Below are 22,709 nucleotides of genomic sequence, written 5' to 3'. Positions count from 1 at the left end.
TCACAATGGAGATTAATTTCAGTATAGGAATTTTTGGAAGGAAACAAACATTTAATTCATAACACTAAGTAAATTTGTTTAGCAAAAAAAGAAAGTTTTCAATAATCCCAAACACTAAATAAATATAGGTGGTACAAAAATATGGCAGAAATCATCAGGGGTGTGCAAATGTTTGGGAAACTGTTTAGAGCTGTCAAGGGAGTGCTTTTGAGGTGAATTGCAAGAGGAATTTCAAGAAATGATTGTGTACTAGGGGTTAGGAGCTTGGGGAAGAATTCCTCGAGGAGATGAGCTTTAAGGGAACATTTGAAAGATTTAGGGAGAAGCCAAGTGAGCAAGGATATGGTTAGGAACAGGAAGCGTGGTCAACTGGATGAACCATTCATGCCCAGAGGTCACGGTTGGAGGAGAGTCACAGCTGGAATCACAAAGTGGAAAGACCTTATACGAGGAACTTCTTTGCTTTTTTTAAAAAACTTTATTTTGAAATAATTATGGATTCACATGCAATTGTAAAAAACAACCCAGAAAGATCTCATATACCTCTTACCCAGTGAATGGGAGTTTTTATTTCTTTGTATGTTCAGATATAAGTTCTTTGTTGGATATATGGTTTGCAAATACTTCCTCTCAATCTGTAATTTGTTTTTTTCATTTACAGAAAGTTGATGAGATCCAATTTATCATTTTTTCCCTTTATTGATTGTGTTTTTGATATCAAGTCTAAAGAATTCTTCTCTTAGCCCTAGTTTCTGAAGATTTTCTTCTAAGTTTTTACCTAGAGGTTTTATAGTTTTACATTTTACATTTAAGTCTGTGATCCATTTTGAGTTAATTTTTATAAAAATGTGAGGTGTTTAAGTCAAGGGTTCATTTAGTTTGTTTTTGTTTATAAATGTCCAATTTCTCTAGCACTGTTTGTCAGAAAGTCTACCCTTCTATTGCATTACTCTTACATCTTTGTCAAATATCGGTTGGGCATATTTGTATGGGTCCCTTGCTTGTTACAGTCACCTTATTGATATCACCTATCATTTGACTGCAACATCTGAAAAATAAAAAGGTTAATGGGCCTTTCACCCAAATGAATAAGTATAATAAATTACTTGACTATGGTATGTTTTATGACTTAGAGAGGTCTCATTACATACTCATGAATCATCCCCAAGGCCTTATGGTCCTTATGAGAACAGAACATTTGGCCCCTATCCCACCAAAATATTTCCTTTTACCTAAATAGAAAGACATGGGGAAGGGTGCCCATATTTTTTTTTTCCCAGGGCCAATAAGCGATTGCTTAAGTTCGACTTTGCAAACTTTACAGGGACGAGAAATGTGATTGGTTTTGGTCAGGCTTCTTTTTGCACAGGCTTCAGCAGGGACTTAACTCACAGTTCTGCCAGGAGCCTGCTCGCATACATGAACGATAAGGAACATCTAAGGAAAACAAACTGATCCCTTTTAGGGACACATCAAAGCCAGATAACCCAAGAGAATCCTAGCAAGATACAGCCAGTCTTAGAGTGCAGCACTGTGAAATTAGCTTTGCCTCCTTGAGTTTATGAAGCATGCATCTATATAAACCTGCTTGTGCAGACATCCCCAGCCCCAAGCTGGGTCTGCCCAAATCCAGTGAATCGGCTCTGAAATGCAGACGGCACCTAGCAGTGACCAAGCCTCCGCCTCAGGCAGTCTGTTGGCCTGTTAGGCCCAGTGGAGCAGTGGAACGGAAATACCTGGAGAAGTTTTTACGTGTCCATGGAATTTCACTTCAGGAAACCACCAGGGCAGAGACGGGCATGACTTACAGGTACTTGTTGGTTGCAATGTTATCCAGCCAGGGCACTGCATTGAAATCAAAGTTTGTTGTTATTAAAGAAACAAGGGTTGAAATAGCAAAAAAAAAATTTATGTAGAAAAAGGAAAAGAAAAATGAATGCAGTGAGCCTTCTTCTTGGGCTGCCTTATTTTTTCAAGCTTTAAATTGTCCACTATCTCTTTGCTTCAAAGATTACATATAGTCAGGCTCACATGTGGAAGTTTCCATCCTTGTGCCATTAGAAATGTCTTTGCCTCGATACTGAAGCAACAGTATGTGTTTTTGCAGGTCATAATGATGAATGGGAGCTCTCTTCTTCTTAAGGAAATTTATAAATTAAGAATAGAATTTTTTTTAATGCTGCCTTGTCCTCAAGGCTGTTATTTTCTTTTAAGCCTGAATCATATGGTCATGCTAGTAACTAATAAAGTAGCTCACGAGACTGAACAAATTCTTAAAATGACAGCACTTTTTATCAGTGTAGCCCAACGTAAATTACTGGTTGTTCTCTAACCCTCTAGTACCATCCATTTATTCTGTGAAAGATTAACGAAAGGGAGAAATTTTTTCCTAGTATGTGGTTGGATGTATAATCTTTTAAAATTGCTCTGAAATAAATTGCTTCCATGTCCTGGCTATTATAAACAGTGCTGCGATGAACATTGGGGTACACATGTCTCTTTCAATTCTGGTTTCCTCGGTGTGTATGCCCAGCAGTGGGATTGCTGGGTCGTATGGCAGTTCCAGTTTTTTAAGGAATCTCCACACTGTTCTCCATAGTGGCTGTACTAGTTTACATTCCCACCAACAGTGTAAGAGGGTTTCCTTTTCCCCACATCCTCTCCAGCATTTATTGCTTGTAGACTTTTGGATCGCAGCCATTCTGACTGGCGTGAAATGGTACCTCATTGTGGTTTTGATTTGCATTTCTCTAATAATGAGTGATGTTGAGCATCTTTTCATGTGTTTGTTAGCCATCTGTATGTCTTCTTTGGAGAAATGTCTATTTAGTTCTTTGGCCCATTTTTTGATTGGGTCGTTTATTTTTCTGGAATTGAGCTGCAGGAGTTGCTTGTATATTTTTGAGATTAGTTGTTTGTCAGTTGCTTCATTTGCTATTATTTTCTCCCATTCTAAATAGAAAGTATCACTCTTTTTCAGAGCAATTATTGTTCAAACCTCTATAAGTACGTCTGTGCTTAGCTAAATAACCCAGCTATACCCGCATCAGTACTTGCTTGACAAATGCCTAGAGTTTTAAACATCCAGGAAGCTGAGCAGAAGCTGTTCAGAAGGACAAGGATACTGAAAACAAACAACTTCCCCTCCCCGCTCCAAAAAAACCCCAAACCAAATCCCTTACCATTTATAAGTTGTCTTAGTTCAAGTCAAAACTTCTAGTTCACAGAATAAGATTGCTTTTGTATAGACAAGATGTCCCTAGGTGATTTTATTTTTCTATAATCCAAAGGTCTATTTTAATGCAGTAACTACTGCTCTAGTTATCAGCTAATTTGATTAATAAAGCAATTTGCATTGAGATGGCTTCTCTCTGGAGAGCAAAGTATTTCACACAGACTCTTTAGGCAATAAAGGGCTCCTGCAGAAGAGGAATGAACTCTTCGAGTTTTATAGGGCATATTAATATAGGACAACTCATCCCATCGTGCTTTCAAAGTAGAGCCTAAGAACCAAAAGCCTTTCCAAAAGAATCCGTGGTCCCACAGCCTGGGATCGAGGAGATGCTGTCATTCCTCACCATCTTCCCTGAATCTATCTATACTGGAAGGAGCTGCCTTCTCTCTGTCTCTCCTCATTCTCTCAGTCTCTTCTCCATTCTTTCCTTGACCCTCAGTGGTAACAGTAGTGGAGTATAGATCTGGGAAGGATGGACTGTTTCATTGCTTAAAAAATAATCTGTCTTTGCATCTTTGTCCCAGGATGGGTGGTATCACCATGGAAGTGAAAGTGAAGTTGCTCAGTCGTGTCTGACTCTTTGCGACCCCATGGACTATAGCCTACCAGGCTCCTCTGTCCATGGGATTTTCCAGGCAAGAGTATTGGAGTGGGTTGCCATTTCCTTCTCCAGGGGATCTTCTTGACCCAGGGATTGAACCCAGGTCTTACGCCTTGCAGGCAGACGCTTTACCGTCTGAGCCACCAGGGAAGTTCCAACCATGAACTCTTGTGTAAATCTTCAGGCGGTATGCCTCTTTTGCTCAGAGTCCCAATTTGAATACCAGTTACATATTTTGTGATGTGTGTCCATGTTCAGATGAACATATGTTTCAGGACAGTGTTTTTTCAAGCAGTTATGGAGTAGAGGAATGCCTTCTTCAAATAGATAAGAGCAAAAGTGTCTTAGTTGAAGTTGGGGGCTTAGAGCCCACCTGCTTGAGGGGAGCAGTCACACCAGCTCAGGTCCCCAGGCATGCCTGCAGATCTTGTCTTCTGCATGACTCAAGAGTACAGTTCTGAGATGAATCTTCAAGGTGCCTTGGAGAGCAGGACTAGCAGGTCCTGCTCACAGAGGCAGGCTCTTAGGCAAGCCTATGTGCCACTAGCCCACACTCAGGGAAGGAACGGGACTTAGGAGATTGCTCTTCCTAGATCAGAATATGAGGAGAAAAAAGTACAGTTAAGTAGATAATTCGTCCCAGAAAATAGCCAAGGCTTTGAATTATGAACTTGCTGTTTTCTGCCACATCTTCCTGATATATATCATCCTCCTCCTCTGTCTTTCTCCAAATTTCCATAGTACTTTGTCCTTTTTTCAGGGCACACTAACTGTTCTTATTTCAAACATTCTCCTTTAAGCATGAGGGACAGATTTTAGTGGAAGAGAATTCGGAATCTCTTGGTTCCTTCCCAACCTGGCTTTTGACCTTAACTTCTTGTAGGTGTAGTTGGGGTTAGGAGAGGAGATGTTTATATTCTTCTTTACCTTGTTTTCTATCTCCCTCCAAGACCATGGCTATATTAAAATACCTCATTCCACCTATCTTTTCTATTTTCTTCTTTTTGAAGGGCATTGTTTCCTGTGTAGTGCAAAGATAATAGGCTTTGGAGCTGATCAGACCAGAGTTCAAATCCCAATGCTTCTGCTTTACAAACTGTGTGACAAGGGGCCAGCTGTGACACATAGTGCTTAACACACAGTAGGTGTTCACTGAAAGTAGCTTCCCTTCCTGCTTATTCTGTAGACTCCTGTCAGTCATTCTCATGTCAGGAGATGAAAGCCCCGTAGAGCTGAAACATACGATGGATAAGATAGAGTATTCTCAGAAAAAAAAGAGAATTAGAAGATCTGCAGTAACAGCTCTATGAATATGCTAGAAGTCATTATGTTGTACATTTCAAATGGGTGAATTGTATGTATGTAAATTATATATCAATAAAGTTGTTAAAAATAAGAGAAGTTTAAAAAATCTGCAGTAATTCACAATCTGTGTAGGTTTCCATGCTGAGCTTAGAATTCTGAAAGGTCTGGAAGAGCTGGGTAAGCTGTTTTCTCTTCCTAATTTGGTCAGATGCCATTGCAGCCTTCAGCCCAATACCAGCTGCTCAGGTCCCTCGATCATCTGTGAGAGAGCGTTATGTTGTGTTTCCATGGAGACTTGGTTATATTTCTAACTAAGGGTGACCAGGAGAGGAAAAAAAAAATCAGTAAATATGCAAACACATGTATCAACCGAAAAGAAATGGGAGGAATTGTGTGAATGTGGGGTAAAAAGTGCCAAGTTGCTGTGCTGATCCTTCTGTTGGCTTAGAATTTTTCAGCAAAAATAGAAGTTTTTGTGAATTCATTTTATTAAGGTCTATAAAAGAGTCACTGAAGAGGGTCTTTCAGTCATTTCTAAGAGGCCATCTCTAGTATTAATACAAAGCATTGACCTCTGAGCCAGACAGTGAACCTGAGCTTCAGTTCAGTTCAGTTTAGTTGCTCAGTTGTGTCCGACTCTTTGCAACCACATGAACTGCAGCACACCAGGCCTCCCTGTCCATCACCAACTCCCAGAGTTTACCCAAACTCATGTCCATTGAGTCGGTGAAGCCATCCAACCATCTCATCCTCTGTTGTCCCCTTGTCCTTCTGCCCTCCATCTTTCCCAGCATCAGGATCTTTTCAAATGAGTCAGTTCTTCATATCAGGTAGCCAAAGTATTGGAGTTTCAGCTTCAGCATCAGTCCTTCCAATGAACATTCAGGACTGATTTCCTTTAGGATGGACTGGTTGGATCTCCTTGCAGTCCAAGGGACTCTCAAGAGTCTTCTCCAACATCACAGTTCAAAAGCGTCAATTCTTCAGCACTCAGCTTTCTTTATAGTCCAACTCTCACATCCAAACATGGCTACGGGAAAAACCACAGCTTTGACTAGACGGACCTTTGTTGACAATGTAATGTCTCTGCTTTTTAATATGCTGTCTAGAATGGTCATAACTTTCCTTCCAAGGAGTAAGTGTCTTTTAATTTCATGACTGCAATCACCATCTGCAGTGATTTTGGAGCCCCCCAAAAATAGTCAGCCACTGTTTCCCCATCTATTTTCCATGAAGTGATGGGACTGGATGCCATGATCTTAGTTTTCTGAATGTTAAGCTTTAAGCCAACTTTTTCACTCTCCTCTTTCACTTCCATCAAGAGGCTCTTTAGTTCCTCTTCACTTTCTGTCATAAGGGTGGTGTCATTTGCATATCTGAGGTTATTGATATTTCTCCCAGAAATCTTGATTCCAGCTTGTGCTTCTTCCAGCCCAGCATTTCTCATGATGTACTCTGCATATAAGTTAAATAAGCAGGGTGACAATATACAGCCTTGACAAACTCCTTTTCCTATTTGGAACCAGTCTGTTGTTCCATGTCCAGTTCTAACTGTTGCTTCCTGACCTGCATATAGGTTTCTCCAGAGGCAGGTCAGGTGGTCTGGTATTCCCATCTCTTTCAGAATTTTCCACAGCTTATTGTGATCCACACAGTCAAAGGCTTTGGCATAGTCAATAAAGCAGAAATAGATGTTTTTCTGGAACTCTCTTGCTTTTTCCATGATCCCAGCGGATGTTGGCAATTTGATCTCTGGTTCCTCTGCCTTTTCTAAAACCAGCTTGAACATCTGCTGGTTCACAGTTCACATGTTGCTGAAGCCTGACTTAGAGAATTTTGAGCATTACTTTACTAGTGTGTGAGACGAGTGCAATTGTGTGGTAGTTTGAGCATTCTTTGGCATTGCCTTTCTTTGGGATTGGAATGAAACCTGACCTTTTCCAGTTCTGTAGCCACTGCTGAGTTTTCCAACTTTGCTGACATATTGAGTGCAGCACTTTCACAGCATCATCTTTCAGGATTTAAAATAGCTCAACTGGAATTCCATCACCTCCACTAGCTTTGTTTGTAGTGATGCTTCCTAAGGCCCATTTGACTTCATATTCTAGGATGTCTGGCTCTAGGTGAGTGATCACACCATCGTGATTATCTGGGTCATGAAGCTCTTTTTTGTACAGTTCTTCTGTGTATTCTTGGCACCTCTTCTTAATATCTTCTGGTTCTCTTAGGTCCATACCCTTTCTGTCCTTTATTGAGCCCATCTTTGCATGAAATGTCCCCTTGGTATCTCTAATTTTCTTGAAGAGATCTCTAGTCGTTTCCCATTTCTCCTTCTAGTGAAACGAAACTCTCTTTCCACTAGAGTCTTTCCCATCTCTAGTCTTTCCTCTATTTCTTTGCATTGATTGTTGAGGAAGGCTTTCTTATCTCTCCTTGCTATTCTTTGGAACTCTGCACTCAAATGGGTATATCTTTCCTTTTCTCTTTTGCCTTTCACTTCCCTTCTTTTCACAGCTATTTGTAAGGCCCCCTCAGATAGCCATTTTTCTTTTTTGCATTTCTTTTTCTTGATGATGGTCTTGAATCCTGTCTCCTATACAATGTCACGAACCTCCATCCATAGTTCATCAGGCACTCTGTCTATCAGATCTAGTCCCTTAAACCTGTTTCTCACTTCCACTGTATAATCATAAGGGATTTGATTTAGGCCATACCTGAATGCTCTAGTGGTTTTATTTTTTATTTATTTATTTTTTACTTTACAATATTGTATTGGTTTTGCCATACATCAACATACATCCACCACGGGTGTACACATGTTCCCCATCCTGAAATCCCTCCCACCTCCCTCCCCATACCATCCCTCTGGGTCATCCCAGTGCACCAGCCCCAAGCTTCCTGTATCCTGCATTGAACCTGGACTGGTGATTCGTTTCTTATATGATATTATGCATGTTTTAATGCCATTCTCCCAAATCATCCTCCCCCCCACAGAGTCCAAAAGACTGTTCTATACATCTGTGTCTCTTTTGCTGTCTTGCATACAGGGTTGTCATTACCATCTTTCTAAATTCCATATATATGAAGTCAAATGGGCCTTAGGAAGCATCACTACAAACAAAGCTATACTGTATTGGTGTTTTTCTTTCTGGCTTACTTCACTCTGTATAATAGGCTCCAGTTTCATCCACCTCATTAGAACTGATTCAAATGTATTCTTTTTAATGGCTGAGTAATACTCCATTGTGTATATGTACCATAGCTTTCTTATCCATTCATCTGCTGATGGAGGTCTAGTGGTTTTACCCACTTTGAGTCAAGGTAAAAGTACATAGAGAAGCAGTTTTATGGACAAAGCACATACACAAAATCTAGACTGAATAAATATGCTATAAGCACCCAGGTTTCAAGCAATTTTATAATACATAAGCCAAGAAGGACTCAAGCAGATGTAAACTGAAGGTTTAACGCAGAGGTCAACAAACTTTTCCTGTAGAAGGCCAGACAGTAAATATTTTAAGCTCATGGGCCATGTCTACCTTTGTTCTACCTACTGAGCTCTGCCCTTGTAGGTGGAAGTGAAGAGTTAAAGTGTTAGTTCCTCAGTGGTGTCCAACCCTCTGCAACCCCATGGATAGAGGAGCCTGGCAGGCTACAGTCAAGAACACTGGAGTGGGTTTCCATTCCCTTCTCCAGGGGATCTTCCTGATCGAATTCTGGTTTCCCGCATTGCAGGCAGATTCTTAACCATCTGAGCCCCCAGGGAAGAAGCCATCAACAATAAGCACAGGAGTGGTGGGCATGGCTGTGTCCCAGTTACACTTCACTTATGGACTTGGACCTGGATTTGGCTCCGTACTCTCCAGCAGTACCACCCTGGGAAGAGGGCCACAGAGCTCTTTACAGCAATCGTGGAGTCCTTGAGATGGATAGGAGCCAGCTGTTCAGGGACGGAACATTTCTGGAGATTAGAGAGAAAGTTCTTCTCCTTGGTGTAATTAATAACATCTTTAAAAAAATCCTTATAGTAAACACAGCATTGAAATTCCACAGGCTCTTTCTCATGGGGCCCCTAATATTTATAAGGGGCATCATATCAAATAATAATTCAGCCAAAGCAAGTGGGTGCAGTAGAAGAAATGGCCTTGGTTTAACAGCATTCCAATTAGCCTGGAGTTTTTTATACCTAAAGGTTCCTCACTAATAATAAAACAGATTTTTCTGTTTTATAACGACAGGTTCATGGAATGGAACAATTTTTTCTCAAATTCGAAAAGAATGCTTTTTGCCAACCAAAGACAAAATTTCTACAACCTTGAGTTGAAGGTGGGAAAGGGCAAAATGATAGGTGGGGCAGGGGTGTTTTGGAATTGCTAATGTGGGACAGACTTTGGAGATAATTTGCTCCAATTTCTGGTCTTATAGCTGAAGAAAACTGAGGCTCAAAGGTGTTGCATTTCCAGTCAACAACAAAGCCGGAACTAGAACCTTTGCCCTTTGGTCCCAGTCCAGTGATTTTTCCACAATCCATATTTATTGCCACCCCTCCAACCCTCATCCCACCCCAAGCCAACACACACCCCACACACACCGCCCACACCATGCGCACATACCCCACTCATAGCCTCCACATACACACCCATATACCCTCATATTCCACATGCCATGCACACCCCACACATACCCCCACAGTCTCCTACACACACACAAACACACTCCCACCATACATATGCCCCCATATCACACACATACACCCCCTATATTCCACACACTATACATACACACCTCACACAGCCCACATACACACACCATATACACACACCCCCATACCCCCCAACACCTCCCACACACTACACACCCCAAACCCTTCCCTATACCACCCTGACACACATATTTCAAAACCCCCACATATCCCACATGTACCCAACACAATCCCCCACACACCATATACATACCACACACACACCACACACATCACATACACAAATATACACACCAACATATCATACATACACCGCATATTCCACACACATTGTACACACACATCCCACACCCCTACACACATCCACACACCTCATCCCTTCCCCATATTCCCCACACATTTCTTACCCCCCACCCCCTACACACACACCACATACATTGCACACACCGTACACCCTGCCTCCCGGGGATGCTGCAGTTCAGTCACATTCACTTTCCCACTTGGAAAGTCCAGCTTTCCAAGCCCTACTTTTCTTGCTCTGCTCTGTAATCTGCTTCAGTCCTACTTCTTTGCACACCGACCCTCTATCCCTGTCCTGAAATGTTGAGTTGCACTCATTGTTAATTTCATCTTACTCACTGTAAGTGATGAAACATTGAGTCTTACTCATCATTACTTTCATCTTACTCATCATAACTTTTCCCACCTAGAATGTTCATACATGTCCCCTTTGCCAATGTAAATCCAACCCACAGACTCTCCCTTGTCTCTGACACATGACTTGTCTTTGATTCATATAGTCTGGATTGTGTGTGTGTGGCGTGTGTCTCAAAAGTATGCTGTTGTCATCTTGAGGGGAACGACTAGAACTTATACTATTTTGTAATCTTCCATGCTTTGTACTTGGGTGTATTGCTTCTTGGGGTATATGCATTCATAAGTTAGGAAACAGAAAGACCCCAAAGACAAGTAGGAACACCCCTTTCCCCTTTAATAGTGCTCTAGCCCCATATTTTCTCCTATATCTTAGATAAAATGTTACTTAACCTTGATGGGTCTCAGTTTCCTTATCTGTAAAATGAGCCTAATTCAACTTACCTCATGACACTGTTGTAAGAATTAAATGAACTCACATTCATGACAGTCCTTAGCTCACTGTCTGCCCAAGTGGGAGCCTAACAAACAGAATTCCCTTGCTTCACCTCCTTCTTAAACACTTCTAGGAATCCATCGTTTAGTCATCTTTCAGAGGCTGAAAGAAAATGTGTATGGTGATGTATTTAGAAAAGAGAGAGGAGCATAAAATAACCACCTGTAATTAAATCTTACACAGTTCTGAGCACATTACTCTGTTTTCCTCATTTGCTTATATGCATTTTTTTTTTTCTTCTCCTATTGGAACATATTGTTACGATCTATTGAGAAAGCGTTGTTGTTGTTGTTTTACTTCACACGTTGTCTCCTATTTAATGAAAACAGCCTCATGAAATATTGGAATAAATTACTCTCCAAATGGTGTAATATAAAGATAAAAATAATTTTTCATCAGTCAGTATATTTCCAGTGCCTAGCCTTGTGTCTAGAATAGAAATAATTTGAGACAGAATGGAATTAATAGGGCTAGAACTCCCATTGGTACCTTCCAGTACCTCTCCCATTCACCTGCCACATTGCCTGAGAATTTCTTCAACTAGAGGCTCTGTTTCTCCTGTTAAAAGGGAGGTGTGTAATATAAGCTAATAGGCAGCAGATCAAGAAGGAAACAGGACACTGGCTAGGCTGACCTGAAAGCAAAGAAGATAGGAAGGAAGGTTCTAGACTGGAACTGGGGGCAAGCTTGGTTGTCAGGGCACAGCACAGTGCTACAGGAACTGTGAAGGGATGCAAGGGAGAAGGCCTGAAGAAGAGGCAAGAAAACTAGAGTGAAACCTCACTCATCTACTAACTTGTCTCAAAAATGTTGGGTGAAGCGTTTGGAAATATTAGTTAACTGATAGCTTTCACTGATCTCTAAATGAAGATTCTAAAGATAAGACAGAACTAGTTTTTGCTCTGTAAACTCTTTCCCTGGTTTCTGTCACAATGGGAATGTAGTATCCTGGCTGGAGGATTTGCAGACCAGCTCCTCCACCCTACCCCTTTCTCTGATCCTCTGATTCCTTGTCTATGAAATGAAAATACACCCACTTCTTGCCTTTTCTGGTTTTCATGATTTCCATTCCACTGTGGAAGTTGAAAATTATTTTTGTTACTCAGCTGAACTCACTGTCTTCCTCCTAGCCTCTCCCAACCCTCCAAACACCCCTTCACCACATACTCCCCTGACCTACATTTTTCATGGAACGCTTGGCACACTCAGATCTGCTTGAAAAGTATATATGGCCAAGATTTTGAAAAGCAAAAGCTTAGAAAAAAAAATGCTAGCTGAGCAGGGGGTTGTATTTTCCATGTTAAAAAAAGCCTACATGATTTATTTTAGACTGGCCTCATTTTGGTCAGTCTCGGGGCCTGTGCTAATTTGCTTTGGGTCCTCTGACTGCAGCTCTCCTGGCATCGACATTGCTGGAGGAATGATGCTGACACTGAGATGGTCCAGGTTCAGAGCCTATGTGATTATCTGAAACCCAAAGAGCCTGCTGATGAAAGACTTAGAAGGCTTAGTGAAGGGGATCTCTTCAAAATGCGGCCAAATGTTTACTTCCTATTGAATGGAACAGAAGTTCTAAAACAAGTATGTTTTAAGTGTCAGTTTAAATAGAAAATGCTTTAAAATTTAAGCAAGGGTGAGAGATGAGTGCCCCCTGGATTTGTAATATTATTTTCATTCTGTTTTGAAATTTCCACTTGTGGTTTCCCAGAGGGATAGTTGCTTTATGCATAATGAAACACTGAAAATTCAGGGCTCAAGAACAAGACTGGGTTATATGAATAATTTCATATAGAAATTATTTATAACTGTTTTATATTAAAAACAATCATTTTGAGAGCTGGTTTTCCTGTCCAAGGAATGACTATAATATGTTTTTACTCAAGGGAAAAAACAGAAACCAAACAACAAAATCTCTTCCTAAATTTCTCTGCAGTGCCTGCAAGTGCCACTAAGATGTGCTATTTCATTAAAAAATGAAGCTCTTCATTCAGTTCCCTGAACCACAAAAAGCAGAAATCTTTAAACTTTTCCCAAACCATCCTAGGCCAGAGCTTAAAGTTGAATCTGCATAGTCCCCTTGATTGTGAAAATTTAGAAGCATCTCCTTTGATATCACAATGGGAAATCTGCTATAAGTGGAAAACAGTAAGAAGTTATGATCAATGTATTCTTGGGATTCTGAGAAGCCCTGATGTTGTAGCAGTGATATGTTATCATAACCTAACCCCATTAGATATTTGACAGAGCAAATATCTGTTAGGTAATTGATAGAGCAAATTTTCTACATCTGGGAGTTTCCAAGAATGGGATTCTGAACCACCCACAGACCTCTGCAGGTGGTGTGGAAAAAAGAAAGGCAGACATATCACCCCATTGGCTTTCCTTCAGAGAATGTTCTGTTGCTGTCTTTTGACCCATCTCAGGTGCAGACAACTTGTTGCTCAGTTAAGATGGAGCAGATGTAGTGAAACTTAAAGGAGAGTGTTGTCAGGATTGCCTGGGAGAAGTCTGACTCAGAACCCACGATGTTCTTAGAACCATGACCTTGCAGTTCTGGCTCAACACCAAATTAGAATGTGGTTGAATGATGATGCCCTTCCTCCTCTATATCCAGGGCTCATTTTTGCTTATCATGGGACACCTCTTCATGCCTAACACTTTAGCCTCTTATCAGTGATTCCTCTGAATGCCCTTAGCTAGTTGTCAACTGATGCTCCTCAAAATTTCAGTTACATATTTTGTGATGTGTGCCAATGTTTAGATGAAGATACATTCCAGGACAGTATGTTTCAAACAATCATGATAGGGAAGAACATGTGAAAGCAAAGCAGTCCCAGTTGAAGATGGAGTCCTGGAGTATCTGTAAAACATGTCATATCCAAAGAAACAGACCTCTAATGGTGGAAATTCAGGTAGTAGAGGAGCTAATTTTAGCCAAGCTATCTAGACTTAAAATCAGATTATGAAAAAACATACCATTTTATTTGAAAAAAATTTCAAACATACAGAAAAATTGCAAGAATAATATATAGAATATCTGTAGGCATTTTAATATATTGTTAACATTTTGCTCCATTTGCTCATATTCTTACAGCTTGCTTTCTGCATCCCCTCCACCTCCAATTTATTTTTGCAAGCCTTTTGAGAGTAAGTTACATACATGGACCTTTAATCCCTTAGTACCTCCTAAAAGTAAGGATATTTTTTCATATACCCCCCAAGTACAATTACCAACTTCAGTCGTATTATGTAGTTTTTTCTGATCTACTGTCTGTATTCAAATTTTGCCAGCCAACACAATAGTGCCCTTTATAGCATTTTTTTATTCCACCAGTACTGGATCTAGTTCAGGACCACATATTGTATTTTGTTGTCATGGTTTATTCGTTTCCTTCAATCTGGAATAGTTCAAACCGGAATTAGCTTTTAACACAGGGAGGATGTTAGTGGGAAAGAGGGTGGTGACTAATTGCAATGTTTGTTTCAGATTGGGAGGTGGCGCTGTGGTGCTAACACTGTTGCTAAGCTTATCTTAAAGGCCTCCTGGCTACTGCTACCAATTCTACATCAAGGACTGCAACTTCCACAGCTCCCCAACAAGGCCACCACATTTTCATCTCGAAATTTAGGTTCAAAGCTGAGATGGATTTCGAAGACATACTAACCTAATTGACCTCCATAAATTTAGTCACCTGTGTTTATCTGCTTAGCATGTCCACTGGGGGGTGTGCATTGTGGGGGGATATTGAGAATTACCAGGACCTGAGTGAGGGCCCTTTGAGCACTGACAGGCAGAGTGCAAGGGCAGGGAAGGCCAAATATGTGGTTCTCTGGAACTCTCCAGCCTCCAAATCAGGTACCCATAAAGCTTGGTCAGGGAACCACCCCAGGAGACTAAAGCAGCAAACAAAGGAAGAGGTCTCCTCCAAACTAACTGTTGAGCAGGAGAGTGTGGATTCTGGCCTCAAGTCCTGGTAAGCCCACTGGGAGAGGTGGGAGGAGCTGCGAGGCCCCAGGGAAACAGTTTCTCAGGGGGTCATGTAGAATATTTTTAGTTAGGGGAGTTTTGACCCAATTGTCTTTAGTCTATTTTTCCTTCCATGATTTCCCTTTTAATTTGTTAAGGCAGAATGAGATAGAAGCTCTGACAATTATAGAGTGTGGGTGTAGAATGTGCAGCTCATTAAGTATCTAAGCTCGTGCTTTAGCATTTGGAGGGTTTGTAAGAGGTCACTGATTCACCCTGCTTTTGAAATTTTACAGCATTCTATAATTCAGCATATAGTGACAACACATGCATTTAGAAGCTGGTTATGGCTTTTATTTTTTAAAATATTTATTTGTTTGTTTACTTTTGGCCAAACTGGGACTTTGTTGCTGCATGCAGGCTTTCTCTGGTTACAGCAAGCTGGGGCAACTCTCTAGCTGTAGTGCATAGGCTCCTCATTGTGGTGTCTTCTCTTGTTGCAAAACTCAGGCTCTATAATGTGAGGACTGCAGTAGTTGCAACTCACGGGCTTAGCTACCCTGTGGCATGTGGAATCTTCCTGGATTAGGGATCAAACTCATATCCCCTGCATTGGCAGGTGGATTCTTAACCACTGGACCACCAGGTAAGTCTTGGTTATGCCTTAAAAGGAACCATGATTGCTTCTTGAGATGATCACTGGAAAAGACCAGAATCTCTATGAATAATTTCCCAAAAGGTTAATCCTCATTGTAACTTCTTAATAAAATTAATCAAATCAGCCATCTTCTTCCTTTACCCCGATTTTCCCTCTTACCACTCTTTTTCCCCGCTTATGATTTTTGGCTTTAATCTTGAGGAAAATGAAAGAGGAGAGTGAAAAATCTGGTTTAAAACTCAACATTCAAAAAACAAGGATCATAGCATTCAGTCCCATCACTTCATGGCAAATAGATGGGGAAACAATGGGAATGGTGACAGACTTTATTTTTGGGGGCTCCAAAATTACTGCAGATGGTGACTGCAGCCATGAAATTAAAAGGTGCGTGTTCCTTGGAAGATGTTGGAAGAAAAGTTATGACCAACCTAGACAGCATATTAAAAAGCAGAGACATTATTTTGCTGACAAAGACCTGTCTAGCCAAAGCTAAGTTTTTTCCAGTAGTCATGTATGAATGTGCGAGTTGGACCATAAGGAAAGCTGAGCTCTGAAGGATTGATGCTTTTGAACTATGGTGTTGAAGAAGACTCCTGGGCCTTCATACTATAAATGGCCTACAAGGACCTGCGTGATTTGACTTCTGTGCTGTAAACTATTAACCTTGACCAAAAAAAGGTTTACCCCTTTGCCCTCAGCTCCTGAGTGGTAATCTCTAAGCCTTTGTAATGCTCTACCCACCAGGAGTGTGTTTATCTACCCAGAGGACTTGAGCCATGCCTGATGGTCTAAACTAAATGTGTTTTATAGCAACTCTGTGTGTCTGAAAACCCAGTAGATTATCTGCCTGTGAAAAATGAGGGTTTATACCTTATACTCCTGCTTAATCATTCATTTATTCAGCAATATTTACCCTAGATACACTAGATGAGTTCTACACTAGATAGCAGGTGGCTCAGTGGTAAAGAGTCTGCCTGCCAATGCAGGAGACATGGGTTTGATTCCTGGGTCAGGAAGATTCCCTGGAGAAGGGAATGGCTATGCACTCCAGTATCCTTACCTGGGATGCCCAAAAGACAAGCTGATCTTTTTTGATAACTGGTCTATATATGTTGTAATATATATATTTCAAATCAGTGGGGAAAATTTAGGCTATCAAAAATGACTTTGGGGATTTAAAAAATGTAAATTTAAGTTGCTATCTCATACGCTCAGTCAGTAAAGAATCTGCCTGCAGTACAGGATACCCAGGTTCGATCCCTGAGACTTACATATGAAAAATGAAATCATAAATATGCTAGAATGCATTGTGTGAAAACATATGATCTCATTTGGGGAAGACCTTTTAAGAGATTCAGTTCAGTTCAGTTCAGTTTGGTTGCTCAGTAGTGTCCTACGCTTTGCAACCCCATGGACTGCAGCACACCAGGCTTCCCTGTCCATCACCAACTCCTGGAGCCTACTCAAACTCATGTCCATTGCATTGGTGATGCCATCCAACCATCTCATCCTCTGTCATCCCCTTCTTCTCCTGCCTTCAATATTCTGCAGCATCGGGGAAGCCTGGTGTGCTGCAGTCCATGGGGTCGCAAAGTGTAGGACACAACTGAGCAACCAAACTGAACTGAACTGAAGGTCTTATTTTAAAAGGTCTTCCCCAAATGAGATCATATGTTTTCACACAATGCATTCTAGCATATTTATGATTTCATTTTTCTTGTGTAAGTCTCTAACCCAAGTGAAATTTCTTGTGGTGGTGGTGGTTGTTTAGTTGCTAATTCATGTCTAACTCTTGAGACCCCATGAACTGTAGTCTGGCAGGCTCCTCTGTCCATAGGATTTTCCAGGCAAGAATACTGGAGTAGGTTGCCATTTCCTTCTCCAGGGAAATCTTCCCAACCCAGGGATCGAACCTGGGTATCCAGTACTGCAGGAAGATTCTTTACTGACTGAGCGTATGAGATAGCAACTTAAATTTACATTTTTTAAATCCCCAAAGTCATTTTTGATAGCCTAAATTTTCCCCACTGATTTGAAATTACAACATATATAGACCAGTTATCAAAAAAGATCAGCTTGTCTTTTGAGCATCAAATGAAATGGTCCTGAACTGGAAACACAGAATTCCTTCTACTCTCTGGATGTTCTTGTGGAAGTGTCTGTTCATCTAGTTACCTTGGGTTTAAACGGAATGATCTCAGTTTTTGTTTGAAATAAAACTGTATATAGTTTTCTTTTTCTTCATTTTTTTCCCTCTTACCACTCTTACTTGTTTGTTTCTGTATTGATTTTCTCTCACACTTGAGTGTGAACTCCAGGAGGACAGGTATGCCGTATGTAGAGTTGACTGCAGGATCCCCAGAATCTGGGGTCTAGTGTTGTTGTTATTATTTAGTTACTAAGTTGTGTCCAACTCAACTTATTGCGACCCCATGGACTATAGCCCGCCAGGCTCCTCTGTCCATGAGATCTCCCAGGTAAGGATACTGGAGTGCATAGCCATTCCCTTCTCCAGGGAATCTTCCTGACCCAGGAATCAAACCCATGTCTCCTGCATTGGCAGGCAGACTCTTTACCACTGAGCCACCTGCTATCTAGTGTAGAACTCTTCTAGTGTATCTAGGGTAAATATTGCTGAATAAATGAATGATTAAGCAGGAGTATAAGGTATAAACCCTCATTTTTCACAGGCAGATAATCCACTGGGTTTTCAGACACACAGAGTTGCTATAAAACACATTTAGTTTAGACCATCAGGCATGGCTCAAGTCCTCTGGGTAGATAAACACACTCCTGGTGGGTAGAGCATTACAAAGGCTTAGAGATTACCACTCAGGAGCGGAGGGCAAAGGGGCAAACCTTTTTTTGGTCAAGGTTAATAGTTTACAGCACAGAAGTCAAATCACGCAGGTCCTTGTAGGCCATTTACAAGATGTTGACTTCTAGTCTGAGTGAGAAGGAAGACTTTGGAGGGTATTGATCAGGAGGGTGATATGATTTGGTTTGTTTTAACACAGGGTTTCTTTCTATTCATTTATTTTATCTTTGGCTGTGCTGGGTCTTTGTTGCCTTGTGCAGGCTTTTTCTAGTTGCAGCTGGCCTACTCTTCATGTGGTGTGCAGGTTTCTCATTGTGATCACTTCTCTTGTTGTGAAACACAGGCTCGAGGCTCTTGGGCTTCAGTAGTTGCGGCATGTAGGCTCGGTAGTTGCTGCTCAAGGACTCTAGAGTTTGGACTCAATAGTCGTGGCACGTGGGCTTCGTTGCTCCATGGCATGTGGAACCTTCCTGGACCAGGGATTGAACCCGTATCTACTGCATTGGCAGGTGGATACTTATCCACTGGATCACCAGGGAATTGTCTAGAGTTTCTTTGTTTTTAGGGCTTCCCTTGTGGCTCAGCTGGTAAAGAATCTGCCTGCAATTCAGGAGACCTGGGTTTGATCCCTGGGTTGGGAAGATCCCCTGGAGAGGGGAAAGGCTACCCACTCCAGTATTCTGGTCTTTCCATACAGTCCATGGGGTTGCAAAGAGCTGGACACAACTGAGTGACTTTCACTTTCTTTGTTTAAGCAGAACCATGGTGAAATGAATGACAGTATCCTTCCAATAGCTGAATTGGAAAATAGACTGAAAGATAGAAACAAAGCTACTGGTTAAGAAGTTACTATCATGGTCTAGGTAAGATGTAATGATAGCTTGAATGAGGGTAAAAATTGTGAGAAGTAATCTGGTTTTGGGTAGACTTTAAGAGTAAAGAACATTTGCAAATAAATGGGATGTAAGATATTATAAAAGGAGTAATAAAAGATGATCTTAAATTACATGACCTGAGCTATTGGGATAGCCAAATTACCCTTAAATGGGATGAGTTAAGACTGCAAGAAAAGATCTGGTGGGAGAAAAAGTAGGAGCTTGATTTTTGGACACAGGAGATTGAAATGCCTATTAGACTACAAGAAATAAAATGTCAAGTAGATAAGAGCCTGTGGTTCACAGGAGAGGTCTGGCCTGGAAACTTATGTTCAAGATATAAAGATATACATCATGAAGTTATCAGTCTATCATGAGAAAGGCAAGCCATGAGACTAGTAAGTAAGTGTTAACAGAAAAAAAGAAAAACTCAGACTGTGCCTCCTGCTCCCCAGTGTTAGAGGTGGGAGAGATGAGGAGGAGTCAGCAGAAGACACTGAGGGTAAACACTCAGAAAAGTAGGAGAAAAATGAGAGAGAGGATCAGGAGCCAAATGAAAGAAGCTAGAGAGATGAACTGTGTCAAATACTGGTGAGAGGTCAGGTGAGATGAGAACGAAGAAGAGACCATCGGATTTAGAAACATGGAGGCCACTGTTAGGGGTTCCCTAAAGACTCAGTGGTAAAGAATCCACCCGCAATGCAGGAGATGTGGTTTCGATCCCTGGTTTGGGAAGATCCCTGGAGGAGGGAGTGGCAACTCACTCCAGTATTCTTGCCTGAAAAGTCCTATGGACAGAGGAACCTGGCAAAATTCCAAAGGGTTGCAAAGAGTCAAATATGACTGAGTACAAGTACGAGGCCGCTGTTAACCTTCGCAAGAGCAGAGAGAGGTGTTTATTTTGTTTTATACCCAGAGACTATTATACAGAGTGAAGTAAGCCAGAAAGAAAAACACCAATACAGTATACTAACGCATATATATGGAATTTAGAAAGATGGTAACAATAACCCTGTGTACGAGACAGCAAAAGAGACACTGATGTATAGAACAGTCTTATGGACTCTGTGGGAGAGGGAAAGGGTGGGAAGATTTGGGAGAATGGCATTGAAACATGTAAAATATCATGTATGAAACGAGTTACCAGTACAGGTTCGATGCACGATACTGGATGCTTAGGGCTAGTGCACTGGGACGACCCAGAGGGATGGTATGGGGAGGGAGGAGGGAGGAGGGTTCAGGATGGGGAACACATGTATACCTGTGGCAGATTCATTTTGATATTTGGCAAAACTAATACAATTATGTAAAGTTTAAAAATAAAATAAAATTAAAAAAAAAACAAACAAAGACCAATGTATGTACTTAGGATAAATTAGAACGTTAATTCACCACTCTGATGCCTATCCACTGAACAGCATTGCTGAATTTCCTTCTACCTATGAACACTGAGAAAAATATACAAAATCATAGCTGAAAACTTAAACTGGTCCAACCTATAACCAGAACATAGAAGGATTTTCCAATAATAATTATGTTTATAAAGCTGGATTGTTAAAGATAATACTCATGGGGTTATCTATGTCTGCCTCATGAAACAGAGCTTTTCTGCTTCCTAAATGAGGGTAGAAAGACATGGTACCCATACCTGTTGTTTGCTTTTCTGATTTTGATGCTCCTTTTGTTTTAACATCTAGAGATTTCCATTTCTAGGCCTTAAGCTTGCATTAAATTTTTTTTGTTACATTAAAAAATTTTTTTAAGAAGGATAATTGCTTTGTAGAATTTTGTTGTTTTCTGTCAAATCTCAACATGAATCAGCCATAGGTATACATATATCCCCTCACTTTTGAACCTCCCTCCCATCTCCCTCCCCATCTCACCCCTCTAGGTTGATACAGAGCCCCTGTTTGAGTTTCCTGAGCTGTACAGCAAATTCCTGTTGGCTATCTATTTTACATATGGTAATGTAAGTTTCCATGTTATTCTTGCCATACATCACATCTTCTCCTCCCCTCTCCCCATGTCCGTAAAAGTCTGTTCTCTATGTCTGTTTCTCCATTGCTGCCCCCAAAATAAATTCTTCAGTACCATTTTTCTAGATTCTGTATATCTGCATTAGAACACAATATTTATCTTTACTTTCTCTCTTCACTCTGTATAATAGGTGCTGGGTTCATCCACCTCATCAGAACTGACTCAAATGCATTCCTTTTTATGGCTGAGTAATATTCCATTGTATATATATACCATGACTTCTTTATCCATTCATCTGTCAGTGGACATCTAGGTTGCTTCCATGTTCTAGCTATTGTAAATAGTGCTGCAATTAACAATGGGATACATGTGTCTTTTTCAACCCTGGTTTCCTCAGGGTATATGCCTAGGAGTCAGATTGCTGGGTCATATGGTGGTTTTATTCCTAGTTTTTTAAGGAATCGCCATACCATCTTCCATAGTGGTTGTATCAATTTACATTCTTAACAACAGGGCAAGAGCATTCCCTTTTCTCCACACCCTCTCCAGCATTCATTGTTTGTAGACTTTTTGATGATAGCCATTCTGACCAGTGTGAGGTGATATCTCATTCTGGTTTTGATTTGCATTTCTCTAATAATGAGCAATGTTTAGCATCTTTTCATGTGTTTGTTAGCCATCTGTATGTCTTCTTTGGAGAAATGTCTGTTTAGGTCTTTTCCCCACGTTTTGATTGGATTGTTTTTCTGGCATTGAGTTGTATGAACTGCTTGTATATTTTGGAAATTAATCCTTTGTCATTTGTTTCATTTGCTATTATTTTCTCCCATTCTGAGGGTTGTCTTTTCACCTTGCTTATAGTTTCCTTTGCTGTGCAAAAGCTTTTAAGTTTAATCAGGTCCCACTTGTTTACTTTTATCCTCTAGGAGGTGATCTTGCTTTGATTTATGTCATCGAGTATTCTGCCTATGTTTTCCTCTAAGAGTTTTATAGTTTCTAGTCTCACATTTAGGTCTTTAATCTTGAGTTTATCTTTGTGTATGGTGTTAGGAAGTGTTCTAATTTCATTCCTTTACATGTGGCTGTCAAGTTTTCCCAGAACCATTTATTGAAGAGGCTGTCTTGCCTTCTTTATCAAAAATAAGGTACCCATAGGTGCATGGGTTTATTTCTGGGCTTTCTATCTTGTTCCATTGGTCTGTATTTCTGTTTTTGTGGCATACTGCCTTGATGACTGTAGCTTTGTACTATAATCTGAATTCAGGAATGTTGATTCCTCCAGCTCCATTCTTCTTTCTCAAGACTGCTTTGGCTATTCAGGGTCTTTTGTGTTTCCATGGACTTCCCTGGTGGCTCAGATGGTAAAGCGTCTGTCTACAATGCAGGAGACCCAGGTTTTATCCCTGGGTTGGGAAGATCCC

At 40.7% G+C, this 22,709-nt stretch overlaps 1 protein-coding gene across 1 annotated transcript in view; it reads left to right on the top strand.

The window, feature by feature from the left end:
- The first annotated feature begins 1,377 nt into the window (after nt 1–1,377).
- The window catches only part of KCNAB1 (potassium voltage-gated channel subfamily A regulatory beta subunit 1), a 444,529-nt gene continuing 423,197 nt past the window's right edge, over nt 1,378–22,709 (top strand). Inside the window, exon 1 of the mRNA XM_061417766.1 lies at nt 1,378–1,810. Coding sequence (XP_061273750.1) covers nt 1,569–1,810 — 242 coding nt within the window. The 5' untranslated portion in view covers nt 1,378–1,568. The remainder of the gene's footprint in view (nt 1,811–22,709) is intronic.

Source organism: Bos javanicus, chromosome 1, assembly GCF_032452875.1.
Source record: "Bos javanicus breed banteng chromosome 1, ARS-OSU_banteng_1.0, whole genome shotgun sequence".
Classification (NCBI taxonomy): Eukaryota; Metazoa; Chordata; class Mammalia; order Artiodactyla; family Bovidae; genus Bos; species Bos javanicus.
This window is presented reverse-complemented; position numbering and strand designations above follow the sequence as displayed.